The sequence below is a fragment of the Alligator sinensis genome, unplaced genomic scaffold, assembly GCF_000455745.1.
Source record: "Alligator sinensis unplaced genomic scaffold, ASM45574v1 scaffold611_2, whole genome shotgun sequence".
Classification (NCBI taxonomy): Eukaryota; Metazoa; Chordata; order Crocodylia; family Alligatoridae; genus Alligator; species Alligator sinensis.
The window spans coordinates 2,014,256-2,025,317 of NW_005841869.1; the positions used below are offsets into that span (position 1 = coordinate 2,014,256).

Below are 11,062 nucleotides of genomic sequence, written 5' to 3' on the forward strand. Positions count from 1 at the left end.
TTCCTTCCTTCCTTCCTTCCTTCCCCTCCGCCGGGAGCAAGCGGGCACGGCCGCGCGGGGGTCCGGCGCCCACGGGGCGGGGGGGGCACGAGGCACCGGAGGATCCTGCGGCCGCAGCAGTGGGTGAGCCGGTGGAGCCACGCCGAGGAGAAGGGTCTGGGATGGGATCAAGGCCAGGGGGTGAGGGAGCACGAGGGGTGCCGACTGCTGGGGGTCCCCGCGCGCTGCCCCGGGGTGGGGTGGCCGCGGGCGGTGTGTTGGGGGTACGAAGCGCCAGGTGTTTCTGGGCTCGCTCCCTTTCAGAGCAGCGCAGCGCATCACGCGTGACGGTTTTATTCCCCACCTCGCGCAGGCGAGAGCTTTGATTTGGCCACTTTTCTGCTTTCTTAACCAAATCGCCCCCTCCCCACCTGCTCGTGTAACGCACACCCTTGCTCGTGCCTGCGCTTCGCTTGTCGGCAAGCATCGACACCGTTGCAGTGACTGATTGTGCCTTTTCCGTCGGCAGCCTAGACGCGGCTTTTTGGTCCGCCGTGCCGGGACCCGGAGGCTCGGCTTTGCCGCACCCGGGGGGCGCTCTTCGCCAGACTTCCTCGAAGGCAGAGGAATGCCATCGTCCCACGCTACCAGCCCTGTCGTGACAGCACGCTGCAATCTGAAAACCGATTAGTACATTTTGGGAGCAGGGTTATTGTCTAGCCTAGCTTTTGAAGACCCTGAATTTTGGTCCGTTCTTTACATCAAACCTTAGATTTTGAAGACACACAAAATGCAACTAGGACATTTGCGCTCTCTTATGTGGGAGGGGAAAAATAGCCCTAAAATGAACCAAAAGAAAGATTCAAATCCTTGAATTTCTTGTCATCCCCCCCTCCCGGTCCCTCTTGTCTTGTTTAAACCCACCTTGGCGCTGTGCTCCAACCTGCAGTCTTTGGTCACTACCATGGGCGAGGTGGAAATCCACACAAATAAATTTGTGCTGCTGTTGCGATTAGGTGGTACAAAGACCACCAGAATGAGATGATCAGTCTGTTAGAGGCACGCAGAGGCTTACCCGTGTATCCTCCTGCAAGCCTTTCATCATAGCAAAGAAAATGACAGTACTTCTCTACAGCTGCTGGGACAAGTTTGTCATTGAAAAAGAAAATGTGAGTTTTCAGGGTCGTTTGGGGCAAAAGCAACTCCATTACTTTGGCTGGAGAATCACTCTGCAATGGTTACAGGAGTTACGGGCCAAGAGGCATTCCCCTCCCACCTGTAAAGGAAGAGATTTGCCACGCAAGCCCAGGTCCCACTGAAGTCAGAGGTAGCTCCTTGCCACAAGCCATACTCCCAAAGGATCAATCCCTAAAAGACTAGTTAGCAGTAACGGGAACAACACCCAGTGACAGCCTTGCACTATAATTGTCCCAGGTGCAAATCCGTTACTGAATCCAAGGCTCTTCTCTAATGCACTGTAATACTCCAAAATGGTCTCATTTACAATCTAAGTAGCATCCGCTGACTGAGCAAAGGCTTATTACTCCAGCCGTGCACCATCCGGACTGACTGCTTTTATTGCAGAGAAAGAGAATGCATTTTAAACCTGTTTATTCACACAGAACTGAAAGAACCTCAACAAATTATACTTTAAATACAAATAAATATCAAAGATGGCTGTTAAAGGAAAACACAGCTGTTTGCCCGATTCCAATTCAGGGGCTACTTTTTTCAAGTCAGCTTCAAAAAACAGAATTGACAGTTTTGTTTTCAATAATGGAAGTACAAGTCCTTGGAGGATTGCTAAGGTCAGCCCATGCCCTGTACATGTGACAAAACAAGAACAAGGACTCCGTTTGCAAGGGAGGTTAATAGATGCAGTGCTAATCCTGGAGGCAGTCACTTTTTGGAAGTACCTCACTAAAGGGGGGTGGGGGGGGGGGAAATCAGCTGAAGACTGATCCATTTTAGGTTTCAAAAAAAACCGCCTCTATCAGACAAGTGCAAGCTCTAGACAGTTCAGAGGAATAAAGGACATTCTATGCAGCACTGCAGGTATATGCTGTACTGCAAGCGATGTGCTGTTAGGCATCAAATATAGTTAAAGTTGGGAAATGTTGGTTTTAGACAGAAATCTTGAACAGTTTAGATTCCTTTCTTGCCTGGTTTAGAAGCTGTAATAGGTATTAGTGTTGGTAAACTGCTTGTAGCTCATTAGCAAGGTAAAAATATTACACTTATTTAAAAAGAAAAAAGAAAGTGTCAAGTGAGAGTGTAGACACATTGGCAATAGAGAGGGGAAAAACCCATTTACTGCCCTGGAGCGAGCACGTGGTGCCCTACAAATCCTGCTTACACGTGCATATACCACAGCATTGTATACAGAAAGGAACCAAGCATTTGCAGTTTTATGGGCCCTTTTTCCAAGTCTTTCAACACGGCAGAGACTATGCAGCGAGGAGGATGTGCTGTGGGCTGAGCAACTGGAATGAAGCACTAAGAAGCACTAGGTCATTAGAGATGTAAATGAAATGCCTTCTAAAGCAAAGATAATCCCTAGAATTCAGTAGCACCATTACACCACATACTCCCGTCACTCAAGTATGCCCAGACATACTCAAGCAGCTTTGCTAACCAATCACAAGTGCAGTTGGGGCTGCGTGGGAGGTAATGTGTCTGACAGATGTCTTGGGGGCTACAGTGCTACAGTCTCACGCTGTCACATCTGGTTTATGGACTGATTGCTAAAAGGGATTATATTTATGCATACATGATATGCCGCTGTATTCACTTTAAACAAAATAATGTTACCCCAGGAACTTCTCCTGTCCAAACGTGGGATTTCAGGACCCATGGTCTACCATGCTGCCACTTTCAGTGTACAGCATGAAATCCACTGGTGTACAGCAGTTTGATTGTTCCAATTCACTGAGAAATGCAGACGTCTACCACTGTTCTGAAGCTTTAACACTTAAAAATGCCTTGCTCTCCTGTGGTTACATCTACCTTTAAAGTTAAGAAGTCAAGGTGCAAAATTTTGCTTCCTCGCATATAAATTCTGCATCAATAGTTGCTAAAAAGGTTGCAAAATTCTTTTAAAATTAGTTTTAAGACAAAAAGAAATTTTCTATGTGAGCTACTGATGGCTTCAATTAAAAAAAAAAAGGCAGAACAAAAAACTAAGCATTTCCCCCTCCCTGCTTAAAATAAGTTTGAGCAAAGCAGCATACTCGTTTGGATTTGCTCTTAAGTGCAAGATCCAGAATTTAATACAACTTTCCTTGCATTTGCTTTCCTATCAGCCCACGGGCCAAAGTTTCTGGTTTTGCAAATGAATATAGACAAGCAATGTAGATTGTCTAAGTATTAGCCACACAATTTGGATGAAACCTTATCTTTTTGGGACGGCATTCCATTCTGTACATACACTGGCAATAAGGATCAGTTATCGGAACACTTAAAATGTTATATTATAAAACACCGGACCCTACACAGTGATACTGCGCCCAGTTGTCAGTATCCTCCCCACTCTACAAAGTACAAAAGCACTGAAAGATTCCCCGTTTTCCTGCTACTGTGATCCATTCACAACCATCATCTTCTGGATTTCCAAGCCGTTCTGGAGTAAGGAGTAGTCCTTTTTTTATCCGGTGGTTTGAAGTAAGAATAAGCCGGTGCCGCTGGAAATTCTGCATCTGGATTCTCTGCCATCATTTTCAGCTTGGCTTCAATTGCTTTTATTTTTGCGCTGACGCTGGACAGGGGGGAAAGTAAGGTAGAGATGAGACTGACTCTGGTGAAAGACAGCATTCACCCCTCTTCACCCCCCCACCCCGAAAGGGACAGCTTTGCCACCCTAAATTCGTAGGAACTTTTCACCAACACTGTCCTAACCCAGTATGGAAAATATTAAACATTTCAGCTTCCCCAAGAGGTAGCTAAACAGCAGCATGTGATTTAGGTAATCTAGGAAGTTAAGGACTTGACCCACATGACATTTCTTAGACAAAGGCCCGCTAGTCCCAACACCCAGTCCTTTGTTTTAGGCCAGCAGTCTATATGCTCTCTATTGTCCAGGTGATACTTTAGACATTTAAAAGTTCTGTAAGTGCATCTTAACGTTTTTAGGACATTTATTACTGGTCAAGAGGACACAGCTTCTTAACTCCCCCCACCCCTTTTATACAGACTTTTCCCCCTTCAATTTGCTTCTTCAGATCTAATATCTTAGCAGATAACACTTATGCTGCCCTTGCAATTTTGTTTATCTTAGCATGGTTGACTTTTCTACCAAGGAAATTCTTGCTTTCAGGAAGTGGCTAAATCTAGTTACTACCCAGTTAAACAACTAGTACAACAACGCAGTGAATTACCCATCTTTCCCTTAAAAAACAAAGGAACCAAGAGTCAGTCACAAAGACGACAGAGCAAAAGACTAGGAATTAATTCCTCACCCATCTATTTTTGAAATCTCCAAAAACTACCTTCTCTGTATTCTGTGCATCTGAATGTTATATATTCAGCCTTGCACTCGCACCACACCCCAAATCTCCCTTCAAGACAAGATGTACTATCCTGATGAGGAACATCTAGTGATTTTATGCACTACCACTTTCACTTCTGTTCCAGAAAGATTATGAGGAACAGAACACCTTCTTATCACCCAGAACAGTCTCCTACAGTGACAGGTGTGAGAGTTTTTATTGCCTCTAAAAATAAGGTATTAAAATTATTGCTTGGAGCAGACCATTGAGGCACAGTCACTAGAATCTGGTACAGATATAAAATACTGCTGAAACCAATTTAAAAAGGCGTAGGACTCCCTGAGTTAGATGCGGTTACGTGACCAACATTTTTTAAGCATAGCATCTTGGTGGTTCCATGTTTCCATAAATGTGGAACTGACATGTCAAAAATTCTAAAAAAAAATTTTTACTGCATTGTTTCCCATTAAAAAAAGACGCTGCTTAGTTATTCTTTCAATTGCGAGCAAGCAAGCAGAGAGATTTTGAGCCCTTTCCAATCCCAGCAATGTCAAAGGGTGTCATGGTCCTGGGTTGAGTGATGTGGCCACACCTGAACTGGGCAGGTTCCTACCTTAGGTTGGACTGGGTTGGCTCAGTGCTGGAAGATGGCTCAAGGCTGATGGGAAGAATTTTCTCATTTTTATTATGATCATATCTCTGTTGGGTAGAGAAAGGTACATTAGCAATGATTTTGCTTAAGTGAACATTATTACATGAAAAGCTTAGCATTTGCTAACAGAAACACTTCCAAATTGGATTAATGTCATATAACATTTTTCCGGAAGGCAAAAGTCTTTTGGTCAAGCCACGCAGAAACCCAACGTTAGCATTTGTTCTGCTTCAGCTTGGCAGTCAGCTAAGAACATGATGCTGGGTGCTCATGTGTACTTTATTCTGGACCGTTAGGAATTTTTTACAACTTGTTTTGCTGCCTATACTATACTCCTAAGTGGCAACTCTAAACCTTCCAAATGTGGCTCAGACTCAGCCAGGTTTAAGGGTCGGGCTCAATGGTAGAGCCATTTGCCTAGCTAGGTGTGATCTCTGTACAAGCACTGTGTGCATCTGAAGTGTGTTCGTGCTGCGCTTTGCCTGGCTGCAGTTGCACAATATCCTGCAGTGGCCAAGTAACGCATGCAAGACCTGTGCTGAACCTCCTTCGTTCTGCAGAAGGCAGCTTATTAGTCTGTCGTCTCAACGGGCCTCCTGAAATACTCGCAGCCTGTTCTGCTTCCTTGTTTCGCTTGGCGTGTTTTCAGGTTTGTTTTTTTGCTAGAGCTGCTCGAACTGACAGCATCTGGCAAGGTTTTCTCCGAAGTCTTGGCTGTTCATTTTAAAAACTATGTAGCAGGGTGCTAGTGCCGTCTAAAACAAACGCTCATCATGATACGCAAGAGCCTCACGCAGTTAAAAAAAAAAAAAAAAATCTTTCCATTCACAGATTTGCAGATGTTCCAATAAACCGAACTAGGTTGTTTTGCATGCAATTTGCCCTACTCCAGCACTGCTTATGCACCCGGCTTTTCGGCAGATTCCTCTCCATGAAGAGGCTCGCTGCACCGACAGAAATTCCATTTATGGCCTGATCATTTTTCAGGCATCCGGAAGCATGTAGCAGGCTAAGAGTTTCAGAATTCAGAGTTCAAGAAATGGAGACTGGGTTTGCAAGAATCTGCATGGACTCAGGGGAGCGCTCAGCCCTTAGGGCTGATAATTAAAGCAACATGGCCTCCTGTAACAAGGGTGCCTACTTATCTAGCACTCAAACAAATACAGCTGTACTTCACGACAAGCACAGAGGGCAGGGAGTTCTGTAAGTAACCATATATACAAGTTAGAAGCAAGCTACCCCACATACATTCACAGGAGCGTCTCACTCCCAAAAGGCCATTTTAAACAAATTCAAGCTCCAAATGGAATAAAATAAAAAAGAATTGCTTTTCATTTACAATGTGACATCCCAGCTGCAGAAAAAAGGGACAAGAAACCCAAGGAGCTAAAAAAGAGAATTTAAACAATTTGCAACCATCTTCTACAGTGAAACCCTGAAATTAAATGCAGAAATTCATGTGCCAAAACGGAGGAAAAGGTTATTTTAAATATGCAGCATACTGATGAAGTAAACCACTTAAAGTCAGCAGCGAAAGGCAATACTGCCACCAGCCTTTTAGGAAGCCGAGTGGAAAACCTAAGCAAGAGAGGATTTCAGTGACACCTTTCTGTCCAAAAACCTTGAGCCAAATCGCAAACTGATTAGGGTTAGGAAAAAACTTCCCTAAGGGATTAGTTATTTCCCTAAGTGTCTGTTATGGAGATTCTACACCTGGCAGGATGTTAAATTAGATAGACCACTGCTCTAACTCTGTGGGCCAGCTCCCATGTTCCTGCATTTACTGCAACTGCTTTCTTGGAGTGTCAACTGAAATGCAGCTAGCGCTCAGCACAGGAAGATCAAAAATTGATCCTTGATATCTGGTATGTACACTTGGTCATAAGGGAAGCCATTAATAGAAAAAGCTCGTCAGAAGAGAATGTCCAAAAAAAGGGTTCAAAATATACAAAAAAAAGTGCTGCAGTGTCTCTGTGTCAGTATAAGGAAGAAAGAGCAAAGTTTAGAGTCCCGTAGGAAGCGTGCACACATTGTAAATGCTGAAGCGAAGAAGTAGAGTACAGAAAAGGGCAGTCATTAAAGTATTTCTCATTTTAACCCTACACAGACAGCGAGTATTCGCATCCAGTTGCACATGTTCATAAGCCACTCAGGTTTGCCATCAGAAGTTTACCTTGACTTGGGCGTGTGCCCACCGCACCACCAGCTTCTTGGAGAGAGCCAGCTTGCCATTGAGACACTGGATGGCTTGCTCCGCTTCCTGCACAGGAAGATAGCTCAGTAAATAGAACAATTCTAAGTCTCCAGTCAGAGTCTGTCTCAGGTTTAAGGACCTCTCTTCTTTGGATGATTCACAAGAACAGCCAACTAAGAGCACAGGAGCAATCTACACTGCCATTCAGTTACTATCCACAGGACCATTTAGCCTCTATATGCATTACACGCAACGTAGAAGACAAAATGGTATGGGGAGTTTCCAATTAAACTAACGCGTGGAACAGCATCTGGGGGAGGTTTACATTACTTATATTCACTTTTCACTTCTCTCAGCCTCACCTCAGCTGCATCCAGCACAGATTCTGCTAATACATTAGTGCTAGAAAGATAAGACGAACAGAATACAAAGGCCACCAGAATCCGTGCAGCACAGTATCTGGCAGGCAGGAGACCCATTCAGTGTTCGAGCTGATGACTGTGTCCTGATTACCCTGAACTGTGTTCAGTTACCCTAAAGGCCTGCTGCACTGCAAGACCACTATGATTGTTCAGTTTCATTGCAATACCATTGTCATCAGCTCCTCTCTGCTGCAGCTCTCTGCTCGATCATTCCTCCCTAAGCAGAAAAGCAGTGGGGAGCCAGGAGCAGAGGAAGACTGTATATGCAGCTCTTTTCAACTACACAAATCTAATTTGAGACAACAAACTCAACTGTTGTGGCTAGAAGACTACAAAGAGAACTCAGGTTTCCATCCAAACTTCAAAAGCACAAGCTAGAAACCCAGAAGGTTCTCAACTGCGTGGCAGCTGGAGAAAGGCACAAACCCCAAGGCCTGTACCAGTCTGAAGCACCAAGATCCGGGGGAAAGGGAGGCGGGGAGGAAACCTCATCAGTCCAAATTACGGTACTGTGCACCACTCAAACCTATATTTACTATCTTCCCAGACTGCCTCATGGTTGTCTCATTCTTGCTGGAGTCAAAAAGCAGGTGTTCAGGAAACAGCCCCAGGGGGTGGTACCAGACCCCTGGCTCCTTCTAACAATTCCACCATCTGGGTGGGACTGGCATACGGGGGGGAGGGTTTGCAAGGCTTTAGGTAGCTCCTTCCTCCCTTCACTCATCTCTAAAATGGATCCAAGTAACAGGCAGGCAAGGTAAGCCACCAGTTTAGAAGAAAAGCCCACCACACTTACCTGCTTGGTTTCAAAGTTGACAAAACAGTATCCCCTAGGCTGCCCTTCCAGAGCACCAGACTTATGGAAGAGGAAGTCGAATTGCTTTACTTTGCCAAACTTCTGCAGAAGTTTGAGGAGGTGGTATCTGGAGAGACAAGACAACACAGATATTTATAAGGCACCTTCCACTGGAGGTTACAGGTGGGAAACAATGAGACAAAAGGTGAAATGGTCACCACATCTCAAATTCTGCCACTCAGAAGCAAAACCTAGGGATAAAATTCTGGTGCAGGCAGATAAACATTCATGTTCTTCAGCAGCTTCCTTTCAAATGTAAACCTAAATGTTAGGCACACTCAGATTTACCAGTGTTATCACGGGGTTTTGTTAAGCAAATACGGAATCCAAGCACACAGTATAAGAACTCCCACCTGGCCAATCTGCTTAGCGGTTTGGTGTGCCACATACATAAAATAAGAGGACTGCTCCTTAGCTGTTCCTTTAGTCTGGGTAAAGCTAGTTCTACATGTTCTCTCTACCTCTGCTGAATCCCTCCATTGCAGCACAGGATGGTGTCAGCTGATCTGAAGGGAAACCTCGAAAGTCTCTCACCTGACCGGAGTTCCCCTGCACCAAGAGGTGCTGTTTAGGGATTGAGCTGAGATGCCCGAGTCCTCGTGCTGCTACCTACTGGCTGTACAGAGTTTGGAGCTCCTTTCTGTGCCTGTTTCAGCTGGGAAGAACGCTCACCTCTCCACCTCAGGCAGTTTCTGCAGAGCACTTTGAGATTCTTCACTGAAAAGCATGAAGAACCCTAAATGCACTTAATAAGACAGCACGTGCATGAACTCAGAAGTTCAGTAGTTGACTCGGACCTCCAATGTGTCAAGGATCTTCAGGAAGGTGAGAGACTGGCAAGTGCACGCAGCCCTTTATTTTTCCAAAAGGAAGTCTGCAAAGATGTTTGAAGCTTCAGCAGATGAGCAAGAGAGTTCCAGGAACGCGAGTCATCTACCAAGACGGGTCAGCGGACATTCAGGATGTGCACTCAAAGGGGTGAAGGGGCAACACATTTTCAGGCCAGCAGTGGACACAGGCCAGGCTGCTTCGTGCTGGAACAAGCAGATGGTAATCGATTGCCGGAAAAGTCTTCGTACACCCCTTCGGGGGCAGGAGGGGGAAGGGGAAAGAAATACTGAAGTGATATTTCCTAAGCTACTTTCTTCTGAGGGACCTGAGAACATCCTACCCATGCTCAGTGGAACAAGAGTACAAACAAGGACGTATTTTTAAAATACTGAAAAAAATTTAAACCTTTGAAAATTGCACTTGGGATAGACTCAATTCGTGAAGACACTGAAGTCAGTTCTTGAACCCTCTGGACCTAGGAAATGGACGTTGCAGAGCCTCTAAAATACATACGATAGAGCCTCAGTTTATTTCTAAGACAACGTCTCACATTTTAGTAGACAAGGTTCCTAAGTCCTTGGACCAACACGGCTACAACCTACACCCCTGTCACATTTTAGTAGCCACTTCAGCAGCATAAAAATAAAGACTGTGAATTCCTTTAGCACTATCTTTTGTCTTTGGCCTATACTGATTTGAACTAGGGGAAAACACTCTCTCTCAGTGTAACAAAAGCCATATAGATGCAGCTACCTTGCCAAGGAGAACACATTTTGGTTTTGTTTTCCCTTTGAAATTCCCCTCAGTCAAGTAGTAACTATTTATTTCTATTTTCCTGGCAGAATAGGAGTTGGTAAAGATCTTGAAAATACAGTAAATCAGGAAGAGATCCCCAGCTGATTATACATAGGACATCTTTTATACATAGGACACCCTTTATCCTCAAACCACTCTTAGCCCCATTTCTAGGACGACGGGGTAGCACTCCGGCTCTCGAGGGAAGGCCAGAATTGCAGTCCTGCAAGGGTCAAACAGCGCTGTTAATACGAGCACGTGCCTCCGAGTCTGCTGTTTCTTCCTAGTCGGGCTCAGGACATTTGACAAGCGGTTCCACGAGTAAGGTCAGAGAAGAACCAAAGGGGAAACTCTCCTTCGAGAGCAGGGGGCAACTGAGGAAAACCCCACGTTCATACGCTTCCCTAGGTCGGCTCTCTGGGCTGCACGGTGCCCTGAGCCGCTCACACAGATGTGGCCCCCACAGGTTGCTCCAGCCAGCCTCAGTTTCCACTTCCTGTCATCTGATGTGAATGCGAGACAAACCAGGAGCAGCTCTCCCGTTTCCTTTTCCTCCAGCCTTCCTCCTGGCACCCTGCGTGCTATTCAAACGCAGTCAAGGCTTCCTCTAAACAATGCGATCCCAAGGATACTGAAACGGTACCGGGCCACATGCTAAACCTATTACGAGTGGGAATCTTGCTCCATTGGGAGTTAGTAAAACGCCTAACGATATTGTTTTCTAGGTAAAAAAAAAAAAAACAACTCATCAAGATGGGATCCGAGACAAACAGCGGCGCACGAGAAGGAAGATGAACGCGCAGCGCTTCATCCTGCGGATCCGACGAGCGAGGTTAACTTCAGTTGCGT

General features: G+C 45.4%; 1 protein-coding gene across 1 annotated transcript; it reads right to left on the reverse strand.

Moving 5' to 3' along the window:
- Positions 1–1,573: 1,573 nt before the first annotated feature.
- On the reverse strand, positions 1,574–8,677 carry RBM18 (RNA binding motif protein 18; the record flags this gene model as incomplete). Its single annotated transcript, XM_006016949.2, has 4 exons — positions 1,574–3,733; positions 5,077–5,162; positions 7,289–7,375; positions 8,528–8,677. Coding segments are annotated over 4 exons (483 nt in total), but the record flags the coding sequence as incomplete, so codon positions are not given.
- Between the last annotated feature and the right edge of the window lie 2,385 nt (positions 8,678–11,062).